The sequence below is a fragment of the Mustela putorius genome, unplaced genomic scaffold, assembly GCF_011764305.1.
Source record: "Mustela putorius furo isolate JIRA1106 unplaced genomic scaffold, ASM1176430v1.1 tig00001021_pilon_pilon_pilon, whole genome shotgun sequence".
Taxonomy (NCBI): domain Eukaryota; kingdom Metazoa; phylum Chordata; class Mammalia; order Carnivora; family Mustelidae; genus Mustela; species Mustela putorius.
The window spans coordinates 444,117-459,397 of NW_025421534.1; the positions used below are offsets into that span (position 1 = coordinate 444,117).

Sequence of the window (15,281 nt, forward strand, 5' to 3'; positions counted from 1 at the left end):
AATCTTTTAAAAAATAAATAAAATAGTTTTTAAAAAGACGTGTTATCTATATGTATATGTATGTGTATGTGTATATGCAGACATAATGGAATGTTACTGAGCCATAAAAAAAGAATTAAATCTTGCCTTTTGGTACAATGTGGATGAAGCTAGAGTACTTTGCTAAGTGAAATAAGTCAGAGAAAGACAAATACCATATGATTTCACACATATGTGGAATTCATGAAAACAATGCAAAGGTACAAAAAAAAAAAAAAGAGAGGCAAACCAAAGACTAGCTCTTAACTATAGAGAACAAGCTGGTGGTTAACAGAATAGAGGTTGGGGGGGTGTTAAGTAGGTGATGGGGATTAAGGAGTGTACTTGTTGTTGTCATGAGCACTAGATGTTGTATGGTTGTGTTAATCAGTACATTATACACCTGAAACTACTATTAAACTGTATATTAACTAACTGGAATTCAAATAAAAACTTTAAAAAGTATAGGCTATTTTCACTTTACAAAGGAAATAAAGAAATGTTATATATATGTTGAAGTTCACAATTCTAGTAAATGATGAAACTAGGATTTGCATCACACAATTAGATTTAGAACCCATGCTCTTAATCTGTACACTATTATTTCCTTCATCTGTACTAGTGGAATGCAAGTTACAGAACAATATATACAATATGATTCCATCATGTGTTGAGTGTATACTATGTACCAGGCAATTTTTTAATACTTCACATACATTAATGTAACCATAATAGCATTTCTGTAAAATATTGTTATTTCCATTTCACCTATGATAAAACAGGCTCAGAGAAGTTAGGTAGGATGCCTTATATTACACAGTTATAAGTAGTATAATCTGGGTTTGAAACCAGGCAGGCTCACTTCAAAGGGTGTTTACTTGTGCATACTTCAGCAGCATATACACTAAAATTGGAACAATACAGAGAAGATTACCATGGCCCCTGTGCAAGGGTGACATGCAAATTCATGAAGTATTCCATATTTTTTTAAAAAGTAGTCTTTTTACTTAACTTCCTATTATAAGTGACTTTTTCTCTTGTAACTGACTTAATAGATGTAATTATGTTTGTGAAAAAATGATACAGATCAAACTGTTAATAGCAGTTTCCTCTGGGAGGAGGGTTGCAGAGAGAAGGTGAAGATGTAATTTTATATTTTTATAGAACAAAAAACAGCCTTGAAAAGATTTAGGGTAAAAATTTAACATGAGACCTGAAGGTCCATGTGGGTTTTTTTCCTATTTATTTCTTCAGTTTCTATTCCTCCAACTTTCTCCCAAAGCCCCAATTACTACATTTCTTCATGACTATTCCTTCTACCTAAAATTTCTTCATATAATTTCCTGGCATACTATACATCTTTCAGTTTTCTGATTAGCTCTCACTTCTTCAGGGATAACTGCCTTGACCCATCTAGCCTGGTTTACATTTCTCTACATTGCTTTTACCTCACCTTATCAATTATCACGCTAAGTAACCTGAAGGTAAATGTTTCGTCTTATTCATGCTGATGTGCTTGTTCCCAAACATCATGCAAGCAGTCTGACACTTATCATCAATAATAATGATCATTTTCTGAACTACTGACATACCAGTTCACGTGCCAAATACTGTTACATATTCAACTCATTTATTCCTCACCCTGATACTGTTAGGTAGGCATCACCATACACACTCTAATGGTTGAGAAAATGACATTCAGAAAGAAGTAATTTGCCAAAGATCCACAATTATTCAGTTGTGGAGCCATGGAATCCAAATTTACCTCATACAAAAGCAGGTGCTGAGGATTTTTAATCCTTCACTGTCAATTTCCACTACTCATTTTTGGCAAATCCAAAAAATCCTATAAATATCATTGTTATCTTTAACTACTTGAAAATAAAGGCTAGAATAATGAGCTATGAATGTATTGAAGAGGAAATTGACATTAAAGCACAAGGTCATCTTTTTACATGGGATAGAGGGAGAAAGTGCTCAGAGAGTCAGCCACTATTGCACCCACTATTACATAAACCAAAATGTCAACTCCCAGAAAGAAGGCACTCTGTCCTCGAAAAGGGAGGGGCACCTCGAAAAGGGAAAGGAGGCACTTTCCTGGGCTAAGAAAAAAACGTATCAAAAGTTGCTTTGGTGATCCCTTCCTGTCCAAGTAAGCACTGGTACCATTTACTCTGTCCTTACAAACTTAGGCAATGCAAGTTTTACTTCTGTTTCTTTACTCATCACGATGTATTTTGGTCATTTTGTTCCTCAGGTTTGCAGACGCAAAACCGAATGCTTACCACCATTCCCATGCAGGGAGATGGGAAAAGCAATAAGAACATGGAGTCCATTAGTTCTCCATCTAATCCTCCCCAGCGCCTAGCAGATGAGGAGAGAAAAGACGCCTTAATAGGAGTTTAACATCCCAGAGTTCTTCCCCTCCCCCCAGGACAGCAGTCACCAGGCAGCAACGTTCCTGCGCCACAAGAGCACTAGTTTCACAGCCAATCCCAAGTGTTCAGGCCAATGGCCCTTAGCAACAGCCTTGGAAAAGGGCAGGGCCAGGGTTTGGGGCTTTGCATAGCTCAGCCTGAAACAGTAGTGAAGTGACTGATTTTGAGTTACTTCTCCAAAGTAACCTTGTAGTGGAAATAATGAGCTCCATTAAAATCTATTATACCAGCGTGTCTGGATCCAGGGAGGTGAGTGGAAAGAAAGGGGCGTCAGAGGGCAAAAAACAAGACTAGAGTGAAGACACTCTAGTTGGGGATTTCAGGATTGTTCTAATACAATACCATCCCCTCCTTGCCTTTCACACTTCAGCTCCCTCCTCTCTAGGTTTTCAAGGATGGAAGGTGCAGGAGAGAACAAGGAAGGTGCTTATTGTCCTCACCGAGATTGTGCTCCAAGAACTAGCCCGTCTAGGAGGTTTCTGGGTCCTGAGCTCAGCTAATTTAAGTATTTCCAATACACCTGCAGTTGTTTTAAATGGAAGAGATAAAGAACCCTGTTCTTTAGGATGTTTAGGATGGGAGATGGAAGAGATAAAGGACACTGTTTAGGATAGGAGAGGGAAATGCCATTGAGTGAATGGCCAAAATCCTCAGAGAAGCCTGGGTAACCCCAGGCAAACTGGTAATTTCTAAGAAGAACATATATTTGCATAGATCGGGCATGTCTTAGGCTACAGTTTTGATGAATTATTTTGGCCACGTTGTAGGAAATATTGCACAACAGTGGTTTCCAACATTGTGAGCCACATATGTAATCCTAAATTTTCTAGTAGTGACATAAAATAAATGAGATTAATTTTAATATATTTTATTTAACACAAAATATACAAAATGTTATCATGCAACATATAATCAATATATAAAAAGAGATGTTGCATATATTATTTTCATATTAAGTCCTCAAAATCCAGTATGTATATTGTACTTACAGAGAATTTTATTTTGGACTAGCCACACTTCAGGTGCTCAGTACTCACATGTGGCTGGCTAATGGTTATCACATCAGGCAGCTTAGCTATAGAAGGACCATTATATGGCTAAGAACATCATTCTGCCAAGGTTTTGGAGAAGCACAAAAACTGAAGAATTTGAAATCGATTATGAATGGTTAACATTCATCCCACTACTGTGTGTCAAGACACCATGATAGATGCAAGGAGCAGTGAAATTTGATCTCAGCCTAGAAAGAGTACATTGCTTTTGCAGAAAGCTTTATCAACTTGATTAGGGGTTTCAACCAGATATTAAGAAACAACAATAATAAGAAACACTTTTAAAAAGAAAATTTGGGGCCTTTTGACTATTTTTTAACATTGTGATTTATGTTATCAAATACAGTACTAAAAGTCTGTAAGAGAGAATAATTTGGAATCAATAAGGACCACAATGGATGAAACAGAAGATTCACCCAACTGTCGGTCTGTGTTTCTCAAACTGTAACATAAAAATCATTTGGAAGACTTGTTAAAATATTTCTGGGAATCACTCCCAGATACTGTAGTTTCAGAGTGGTATAAAGCTGATGTTGCTGGTCTAACGAACCACATTTAGACTAGTACTGGTCTACGCAACTGTATTCTTCATGATGTTCCTCTGAAAAAGTTTTGGAAAAACATTATAAAAATGTGACAAATCACATGCACCATGCTTTTGCATTTTAAAAACTAATGAGCCTCAGAAAGTAAAAATGTTGCATAATAGAATTTCAGAAACCTCTCATCGATCAGTTGTAAATCCATGACTGGATTACATTTTCAAGTCATCAAACAAAAAGCTTTCTGCCATGCACTTTTGCAGAAATCATACTTGAATAAGCTGGGGTTTGTACTCGTCAAATTGCTTTCAGATACATTTTCTCATTCTAGTATCAGAGATTTATGTGGCAAAATTGCCTAAGATTATCATGTGAAATATGTAGAAAACTCAAATTTTAAGATTTATTTTAGTGATTAACAAAAAATGCAGTTATAAAATATACTTAAAAGATAACCAATTATTACAATTTTACTTTAGCAGTAGTGTTTCAGAGGAAAAGACAATGTGAGGATATTACTACAAATATTACAGTTCATCTGAGAGGATATAGGAAGAACTGATGACTTTCATTCACTTACATTATTTATAAATCTTAATTGTCTGATATACTTTATTTTCTTACTCTGTGGATTTTATCTCTGTACTTAGGCATTGTCTCTGATTATGGTTTAGAACATGTAGTATGTTCTTTCAAAGGTATAAAACTGGTATCATGTCCATTTCCTATACAGAGCTACCATAGATATTAGCATAAATTAATGTAGTAATGAGTTGAAAAGCGTGCTTCAACTGTTAGCAGAATGTCATACCACTTCGTGTACAGTATGAAATCAATATAGCAAATATTTATAGCCCATTAGAGATTTCAAGTTCCTACTGAAAACTTACTATATTTCTTCATATACACATTAAACATATTTACATATTACATATATACTAAATATGTGTGTATGTGTTTATCAAAAGAAAATTACCTAATTTTTGCTCCTCAAAGAAACATCACAGCATTAAAAGCTGTTCCTCTTCCATAGCATAATGAATGGACAAAATAAAACATAAACCATTAGGAGCAGTTAATAACATCATTCTCTCTCTCCCTATTTTTGCCTATGTAGGTGAAGCAGAGACAAGAAGAAGTTACCAGAATTTTAGATATTTACCAAATAAAGTATGAATTAATAGATATTTCTGTCAGTTTGAAAGTACTTCAAGAAATGAGGATGAAAGTTTCCACCCCTAAGGCACTACCACCTCAGATATTCAATGGCCAAGAATATTGTGGAGTAAGAGTAAATGTCCATTTTTATTTTGTTTTCATTTCATGTCTTAAGGTCATATACATGGGGAAACAATACATTTATGGGTTGTGAGGGCCAGGTTTCTTCATTTATACAATAACTTAATTATGTTCCTGAAGATAAGGCAATGTGTGCTTCATTATGAAAAAAATATATATATCATAAAAGGAAAGAATATCATGCTATTTGTTTTGAGATACACATACTATGAAATCATCTATTGTTCATCATAGTATGAAATGACTGATATCAAGGGGAATTTTCTTTATCTAACTTAGCTGGAAGATTTTGCAAAGGCCCAGACAAGATAATTAACAAACTTACCTAGACACTTGAATTTAATGATTTCATAAGTGGAAATAATAGCACTGATATTACAAGTTAATCTTAATTCCTTTTAGGATTTTGAAATGTTTCACAAGGCAAAGGAGAACAAAGAGATTCTGAAATTCCTCAAGATGGAATGAATGTGCAGTGATGATACAAAAGATGTTTACTGAGATGGATCTGCCTATACTTCCATATACATTGGTTATTTTTAATTATAACAATTGAAGTATTTCATTAAAGTTAATTGATATCTAGATTAACTTGCAATCACTAACACAGGGGCTCTTACAATTTCAATTTTGCATTAAAATCATTTCTCATTGCAGTGAACCTTTTACAAAGCTGTGTAAAAAATTATTAAATTTCTATCAAGATCAAACTTTTTTTTAAGTCACTTAGTAGCTGTCAATTTATAGGCATGAAATAGACTTATAGTGCAATTTTCAATTAGCTTTCAGCTTTATTTTTAAATGTTTCTCAGTACATTTTTAAGAAGTTTACATACTGTATTGGGGCTGTTTATAGCTTTTATTTGTTTATTTTTAGAGAAAGAAAGGGGGAGCACCAATGGGCAGAGGCAGAGGGAGAGAGAATCTTAAGCAGACTCCATGCTAAGTGTGGAACCTGACATGGGACTCAATCTCACAACCCTGAGATCATGACCAGAGCTGAAATCAATTGTCAGAAGCTTAACTGAATGAGCCACCCAGGAGCTTGTACTGGAGCTATTTTTAAAAAGAAAAAAAAAAAAAAGCAGATCATTGGGCCCCATTCCAATTATTCCTAAATGGAAATTGGGGAGAGAATAGGAATTTGTATTTTAACAGACTCCTCAAGTAATTTTTTTTTTGTACACTAAAGTCTGGGAACTGATATTAAAGAATAACAACTTTAGGTCACTCTTCTCTGTACCTATACCTTTGACCTAAAATTGTAGTCTTATTCCAAATTTGTTTCTCCATCTGTGGTTTCTATCTTGTTGCATTGCACCTCCATCCACTCAAACTCCAAGACAGAAACCTGAGAGTCATCCATATCACCCACTCCCTCACTCTCATGCAGTCTATTACCAAACCCTATATGAGTTTTAACACCTCAGTTACCCCACAATTCTCTAGCTCTCCAGCTATTTACCTTTGTCCATAGCCTCATTAGTCTTGCCTGTACTATTGCAGGTACTACCTGTACTATCCCTGCTTCTAGTTTTACTATTCTGATATTTGCCCACTGCTACTAAATCAGTGCTTTTCAACATTTACTGAACTTCTTAAGGATCTGAGGAACTTAAAAAACCATCATTTCTGGATTCTTTCTTTCTTTCTTTCTCTCCTTTCTTTTACTATTTCATTTTTTATTTAAAATTTGATTAGTTAATATAGAGTGCAACAATGGTTTCTGGAGTAGAATTCAGTGATTCATCAGTTATGCACAATGCCCAAAGCTCATTACAAAAAATGCCTTCTTTAATAGCCATCACCCATCTTGTCTATTCCCCACCCACCTCCTTCCATCAACCCTGTTTTCTGTCTGTTACTAAAAGTCACTTACGGCTTTTTCCCTTTCTTTTTTTCCCCCTTCAACCATGTGTTCATCTATCTTCTTACTTAAATTCCATGTATAGTGAGATCATGTGGTATTTGTCTTTTTTCACTGATATATTTCACTTAGCATTATAATCTAGCTCCATCCCTGTCTTTGTAAATGGCAAGATACCATTATTATTTATGGATGAATATTATTCCATTGTATGTACCACATCTTCTTTATCCATTCATCAGCTGATGGACATTTGGGATCTTTCTATAATTTGACTATTGTTAATAACAATGCTATAAACATCAGGGTGAATATGTACCCCTTTTAGTATTTTCATATCCTTTGGATAAATACATTGTAGTGCAATTGCTGGATCATAGGGTAGTTCTATTCTATAATTTTTGAGGCTCCTCCACACTATTTTCCAGAGTGGCTGCACCAGTTTACATTTCCACCAACAGTACAAGAGAGTTCCATTTTCATCACATCCTCACCAAAACGTGTTGTTTCTTGTATTGTTCATTATAGCCATTCTGACAGGTGGTAGGTGGTATTTCATCATGGTTTGATTTGTATTTCCTTAATGATGACTGATGCTGAGCATCTTGACATGTGTCTTTATGCCATTTAGATGTCTTGGAGAAGTGTCTATTCATGTATTCTGTCCATTTTTCAACTGAATGGTTTTTTTAAGGTGTTGAATTTGAGAAGTTCTTTGCAGATTTTGGATACTAACCCTTTATCAGGTATGTCATTTGCAAATATCTTGCCCATTATGTAGGCTGCCTTTTAGCTTCACTTATTGTTTCCTTCACTATACAGAACCTTTTATCTTGGTGAAATCCCAGTTGTTAATTTTTGCTTTTGTTCCCCTTGCCTTGGGAGAAAAATTTAGTTAGAAGTTGCTTTGGGCTGATGTGGAAGAGGTTATAACCTATGTTTCCCACTAGTATTCTGACGGTTTCCTGTCTCACAATTAGGTCTTTAATCCATTTTGAATTTATTATTGTTTATGGTGTAAGAAAGAGGCCCAGTTTCATTCTTTTGCACCTTGCTGTCCAAGGTTCCCAACACTATCGAATAGACTCTCTTGTTTTTCTATTGGATATTCATTGCTGTTTTGTCAAAAATTAGTTGACCAGATATCTGTGGGTCCACTTCTGGGTTCTCTATTCAATTCCATTCATCTATGCCACTGTCATACTGTTTTGATAACTTCAGCTTTGTTTTATAGTTTGAAATCTGGAATTGTGATGCCTCCTATTTTTTTTATTTTTCAGAATTGCTTTGGCTATACAGGTTATTTTGTGGTTCCATACAAATTTTAAGATTGTTCTAGCCCTATGGAAAATGCTGGTGCTATTTTGATAGGTATTGCATTGAATATGTAGATTAGTTTGGATAGTAGAGACTTTTTTTTTTTTTTTTTTTTTTTTTTTTTTTTTTTAGTACAGACATTGTAATAATGTTTGTTCTTCCAATCCATGAGCATGGAATGCTTTTTCATTTCTTTGTGTCCTTTTCAGTTTCTTTCATAAGTGTTCTATAGTTCTCTGAGTGCAGATCTTTTATCTCTTTGGTTAGGTTTATTTTTAGGTATCTTATGGTTTTTGGTATAATTGCAAATGAATCCAATTTCTTGATATACTTTTCTCCTGCTTTACTATTGGTGTATTGATTGGAGTAACAGATTTCTGTACATTGATTTTTATAACCTACAACTTTGCTAGATTTATGTATTATTTCTAGCAACTTTTTGGTGAAGTCTTTCAGATTTTCTACATAGATAATTATGTCATCTGTGGAGTGAAATTTTGACTTCTTCATTGTCAATTTGGATGACTTTTATTTCTTTTTGTTGTCTGATTTCAGAGGCTAAGGCTTCTGTTAAATAGTAATGGTGAAACTGAATTTCCCTTTCATGTTCATGACCATAGCAGAAATGCTCTCATTTTTTTTCTCCATTGAGGATGATATCAGCTGTGGGTCCTTCATAATGCCTTTATGATGTTGAGGTATGCTCCATCTACCCCAGTCTGGTGAGGGTTTTTATCAAGAAAAGATGCTGGGGGTGCCTTGGTGGCTCAGTCAGTTAAGAATCTGACTATTGATTTTGGCTTAGGTCATAATCTCAGGATAAAAAGATAGAGCCCCACATCAGGTTTCACATTAACCATGGAGCCTGCTTAAGATTCTCTCTCTCCTGGGGTGCCTGGGTGGCTCAGTGGGTTAAATCTGCGCCTTCAGCTCAGGTCATGATCTCAGGGTCCTGGAATTAAGCCCTGCATCAGGCTCTCTGCTAAGTGGGGAGCCTGCTTCCCCTCTCTTACTGCCTGCCTTCTTGAGATCTCACTCTCTCTGTCAAATAAATAAATAAGTTTTGTGGAAAAAAAAAAAGGTTTTAAAAGATTCTCTCTCTGCCTTCACCTTTCTATCTAAAAAAGATAAATAAAGTAAGAAAGGAGGCTATATATTGCCAAATGCTTTTCCTGCGTCTGTTAACAAGATTATATGTTTTTAATTTTTTTCTTTTATCAATGTAATGTACACATATTTGATTTTTTAATATGAACCATCCCTGCATCCCAGTAAAAAATCCCACTTGGTTGTGGAGAATATTTTTTTTAATGTACAGTTGAATTCAATTTGGCAGTATTTTATTCAGAATTTTTGTATTCCGGGGGGGGGGGGACAAGATGGCAGGGAATTAGGAGGAGGCGCCTTTTCAACTTGTACACTAAAGTGAGCTGATAACCTACCAAAGAACTCTGATCACCCATGAAATCAGCCTGAGATCAGAATTATATACGTCTGGATCTCTACAGGGGCAGAAGACGCCAGTGGGCAGGTAAAGCGGAGTGGGAACATAGGACTGATATCAGAAGATAAACAAAAGGGGGAGGGAGCCACCAGAGGCAACTGGTTGGAAATACCCCAATCTGAGAGTGCCCTGCGTCTGGGAACCAGCATTAACTTGGAGTCTGGTTGAAAGCACTCAAAAAGAGCAAAGGATGGCGGGGGGGTGGGGGGGATTGTGGGAATAGTGGCAGCTAGGGACAGGGGCTTAAATCCCTGGACACAGGACAGCCTCACCTGGTGCTGAGTCAGAGAGAGTGCGGCAGAGAAACCAGGTCTTGGTCCCTAAGCCTTCAGCATGCCCAAGAATGCATGGGTTTTGGCTCCTGTGTGGGGATGGGAGCCACACCAGATGGCAGAACACGTGAGCCCTGCTACAGAGCCTGAGATACGGGCGCCCCTCATCCTCCCCTGAGAGAGGTACAAAGGCCCATCCAGCATTTTTGACCCGCGCCTTTGTTTCAGAGCCTAAGACACAGGCCCCAAACTCTCCCCCGAGAGAGGTGCGCGAAGGCCCAGCCTGGTGCTTTAGGACCTGCGCCCCGTTCTCAGAGCCTGAAATGCATGCGCAACCCACAGTCTCCTCTGAAAGAGGTGCGAGCAAGCTGGGCACTCTTAGACCCAGAAAGATCAGGCACTCCCAGCCCGGACAGGCAGGAAAGACTCAGTGTGCAATGGCTGCTTGGAACCTCTCTGGTGGTGGTCTGGAGCTCCCAGACAGCTGCCACTGCCATGGTTTTGGGTACAAACAGAAGATCCCCAGGGACTGTGACTCAGAACCTGCTCTGCCAGTGGCCAACGGGGAATTTATTTGGGCTCTGCAGCCAGATTGAGGCTTCTCTCTGAGAGGGAAGTCAGGGTGCAGTTTTTTTTTTCCCCTAAAACTACAAAAACCATCAAGGTGAGAGAAAAAAAAAAAAGTGAACAAACATAAATAGAGCCAGAGAACAAAAGCCTAAAAAAAACCAGTTTCCTCAGAGCCCACTCCCTTGAAGGGGGTGGGAGGACTTAACTCAGGTAACATCATTGACTGAAAATCCACGTGGCGGGACCCTCCCCCAGAAAACTAACCAAGGGGGGGGGGGAAAAGACTGCAAGAGAAAAACCAACACTACTCATAGGACAACTTTTATTTTTAACTCATTCCCACTATTCTGGTTCATTTTTTTTATATAGACAATTTTTTAACCTATTTACCATCACAGTGACCTGTCCAGTACATCAAAGTCCATAATAACCTTCTAACCTGAACGTTTTGATATATACACATGTGTTTTCCTTTTGCATTTATTTTTTTTAATTTTAGTTTAGTTGAGTCTAGTTTATTCCGTTTTATATTTATAATATTCATATAGACATAAACTTCAAAGTAATCCCCTTTCCCCAATCAATACTACCCCTATAGGTAAACCAATTTTTTTTAAAATTTTTTGTTTTTTATAAATATATATTTTTATCCCCAGGGGTACAGGTGCGTGAAATGCCAGGTCGACACACCCCACAGCACTCACCAAAGCACACACACCCCACAGTGTCCATAACACCACCCCCCCTTCTCTCAAGCCCCCTCCCCCCAGCAACCCTCAGTTTGTTTTGTGAGATTAAGAGTCACTTATGGTTTGTCTTCCTCCCAATCCCATCTTGTTTCATTAATTCTTCTCCTACCCACTTAAGCCCCCATGTTGCATCACCACTTCCTCATATCAGGGAGATCATATGATAGTTGTCTTTCTCCGCTTGACTTATTTCACTAAGCAAAATACACTCTAGTGCCATCCATGTTGTCGCAAATGGCAAGATTTCATTTCTTTTGATGGCTGCATAGTATTCCATTGTGTATAAATACCACATCTTCTTTATCCATTCATCTGTTGATGGACATCTAGGTTCTTTCCATAGTTTGGCTATTGTGGATATTGCTGCTATAAGCATTCGGGTGCACGTGCCCCTTTGGATCACTACGTTTGTATCTTTAGGGTAAATAACCAATAGTGCAATTGCTGGGTCATAGGGCAGTTCTATTTTCAACATTTTGAGGAACCTCCATGCTGTTTTCCAGAGTGGCTGCACCAGCTTGCATTCCCACCAACAATGTCGGAGGGTTCCCCTTTCTCCACATCCTCGCCAGCATCTGTCATTTCCTGACTTGTTGATTTTAGCCATTTTGACTGGTGTGAGGTGATATCTCATTGTGGTTTTGATTTGTATTTCCCTGATGCCGAGCGATATGGAGCACTTTTTCATGTGTTTGTTGGCCATCTGGATATCTTCTTTGCAGAAATGTCTGTTCATGTCCTCTGCCCATTTCTTGATTGGATTATTTGTTCTTTGGGTGTTGAGTTTGCTAAGTTCTTTATAGATTTTGGACACTAGTCCTTTAACTGATAGGTCGTTTGCAAATATCTTCTCCCATTCTGTCAGTTGTCATTTGATTTTGTTAACTGTTTCCTTTGCTGTGCAAAAGCTTTTGATCTTGATGAAATCCCAATAGTTCATTTTTGCCCTTGCTTCCCTTGCCTTTGGCATTGTTCCTAGGAAGATGTTGCTGCGGCTGAGGTCGAAGAGGTTGCTGCCTGTGTTCTCCTCAAGGATTTTGATGGATTCCTTTCGCACATTGAGGTCCTTCATCCATTTTGAGTCTATTTTTGAGTGTGGTGTAAGGAAATGGTCCAATTTCATTTTTCTGCATGTGGCTGACCAATTTTCCCAGCACCATTTATTGAAGAGGCTGTCTTTTTTCCATTGGACATTCTTTCCTGCTTTGTCGAAGATGAGTTGACCATAGAGTTGAGGGTCTATTTCTGGGCTCTCTATTCTGTTCCATTGATCTATGTGTCTGTTTTTGTGCCAGTACCATGCTGTCTTGATGATGACAGCTTTGTAATAGAGCGTGAAGTCCAGAATTGTGATGCCAGAACTTTGGTTTCTTTTTCAATATCCCTTTGGCTATTCGAGGTCTTTTCTGGTTCCATATACATTTCGGAATTATTTGTTCCATTTCTTTGAAAAATATGGGTGGTACTTTGATAGGAATTGCATTTAATGTGTAGATTGCTTTATGTAGCATAGACATTTTCACAATATTTACTCTTCCAATCCAGGAGCATGGAACATTTTTCCATTTCTTTGTGTCTTCCTCAATTCCTTTCATGAGTACTTTATAGTTTTCTGAGTATAGATTTTATGCCTCTTTGGTTAGATTTATTCCTAGGTATCTTATGGTTTGGAGTGCAATTGTAAATGGGATTGACTCCTAAATTTCTCTTTCTTCTGTCTTGTTGTTGGTGTAGAGAAATACAACTAATTTCTGTGCATTGATTTTATATCCTGACACTTTACTGAATTCCTGTACAAGTTCAAGCAGTTTTGGAGTGGAGTCTTTTGGGTTTTCCACATATAGTATCATATCATCTGCAAAGAGTGATAATTTGACTTCTTCTTTGCCAATTTGGATGCCTTTAATTTCCTTTTGTTGTCTGAATGCTGAGGCTAGGACTTCTAGTACTATGTTGAATAGCAGTGGTGATAATGGACATCCCTGCCGTGTTCCTGACCTTAGCAGAAAAGCTTTCAGTTTTTCTCCATTGAGAATGATATTTGCAGTGGGTTTTTCATAGATGGCTTTGATGATGTTGAGGTATGTGCCCTCTATCCCTACACTTTGAAGAGTTTTGATCAGGAAGGGATGCTGTACTTTGTCAAATGCTTTTTCAGCATCTATTGAGAGTATCATATGGTTCTTGTTCTTTCTTTTATTGATGTGTTGTATCACATTGACTGATTTGCGGATGTTGAACCAACCTTGCAGCCCTGGAATAAATCCCACTTGATGAATAATCCTTTTAATGTACTGTTGAATCCTATTGGCTATTCTTTTGTTGAGTATTTTCACATCTGTGTTCATCAAAGATATTGGTCTATAGCTCTCTTTTTTGATGGGACCCTTGTATGGTTTTGGGATCAAGGTGATGCTGGCCTCATAAAATGAGTTTGGAAGTTTTCCTTCCATTTCTATTTTTTGGAACAGTTTCAGGAGAATAGGAATTAGTTCCTCTTTAAATGTTTGGTAGAAATCCCCTGGGAAGCTGTCTGGCCCTGGGCTTTTCTTTGTTTGGAGATTTTTAATGACTGTTTCAATCTCCTTACTGGTTATGGGTCTGTTCAGGCTTTCTATTTCTTCCTGGTTCAGTTGTGGTAGTTTATATGTTTCTAGGAATGCATCCATTTCTTCCAGATTGTCAAATTTGTTGGTGTAGAGTTGCTCATAGTATGTTCTTATAATAATTTGTATTTCTTTGGTTTTAGTTGTGATCTCTCCTCTTTCATTCATGATTTTATTTATTTGGGTCTTTTCTCTTTTCTTTTTGATAAGCCCAGCCAGGGGCTTACCAATTTTATTAATTCTTTCAAAGAACCAGCTCCTTGTTTTGTTGATTTGTTCTATTGTTTCTTTTGGTTTCTATTTCATTGATTTCTGCTCTAATCTTTATGATTTCTCTTCTCCTGCTGGGCTTAGGGTTTCTTTCTTGTTCTTTCTCCAGCTCCTTTAGGTGTAGGGTTAGGTTGTGTACCTGAGACCTTTCTTGTTTCTTGAGAAAGGCTTATACCTCTATATATTTTCCTCTCAAGACTGCCTTTGTTGTGTCCCACAGATTTTGAACCGTTGTATTTTCATTATCATTTGTTTCCATGAATTTTTTCAATTCTTCTTTAATTTCCCGGTTGACCCATTCATTCTTTAGAAGGATGCTGTTTAGTATCCATGTATTTGGGTTCTTTCCAAACTTCCTCTTATGATTGAGTTCTAGCTTCAGAGCATTGTGGTCTGAAAATATGCAGGGAATGATCCCAATCTTTTGATAACGGTCGAGTCCTGATTTAGGACCAAGGATGTGATCTATTCTGGAGAATGTTCCATGTGCACTAGAGAAGAATGTGTATTCTGTTGCTTTGGGATGAAATGTTCTGAATATATCTGTGATGTCCATCTGGTCCAGTGTGTCATTTAAGGCCTTTATTTCCTTGCTGATCTTTTGCTTGGATGATCTGTCCATTTCAGTGAGGGGAGTGTTAAAGTCCCTTACTTTTATTGTATTATTGTTAATGTGTTTCTTTGATTTTGTTATTAATTGGTTTATATAGTTGGCTGCTCCCACGTTGGGGGCATACATATTTAAAATTGTTAGATCTTCTTGTTGGACAGACCCAT

At 37.2% G+C, this 15,281-nt stretch overlaps 1 protein-coding gene and 1 non-coding gene across 3 annotated transcripts; both read left to right on the forward strand.

The window, feature by feature from the left end:
• The first annotated feature begins 902 nt into the window (after window positions 1-902).
• LOC123393832 lies at window positions 903-1,005 on the forward strand. The gene has a single exon (XR_006608646.1). It is a non-coding gene; the product is annotated as a U6 spliceosomal RNA (small nuclear RNA).
• Window positions 1,006-2,546: 1,541 nt separating this feature from the next.
• Window positions 2,547-6,036, forward strand: LOC101692923 (SH3 domain-binding glutamic acid-rich-like protein 3). Of its 2 annotated transcripts, none has more exons than XM_004780636.2 (3): window positions 2,547-2,705; window positions 5,168-5,341; window positions 5,752-6,036. In XM_004780636.2, exons 1-3 carry the CDS (start codon window positions 2,658-2,660, stop codon window positions 5,815-5,817), a joined length of 288 nt encoding a protein of 95 aa, XP_004780693.1. In that variant the 5' UTR covers window positions 2,547-2,657; the 3' UTR covers window positions 5,818-6,036. The 2 variants fall into 2 exon arrangements, with proteins under 2 accessions (XP_004780693.1, XP_004780694.1); XM_004780637.2 differs by having other exon boundaries at window positions 5,168-5,335.
• Window positions 6,037-15,281: the final 9,245 nt, after the last annotated feature.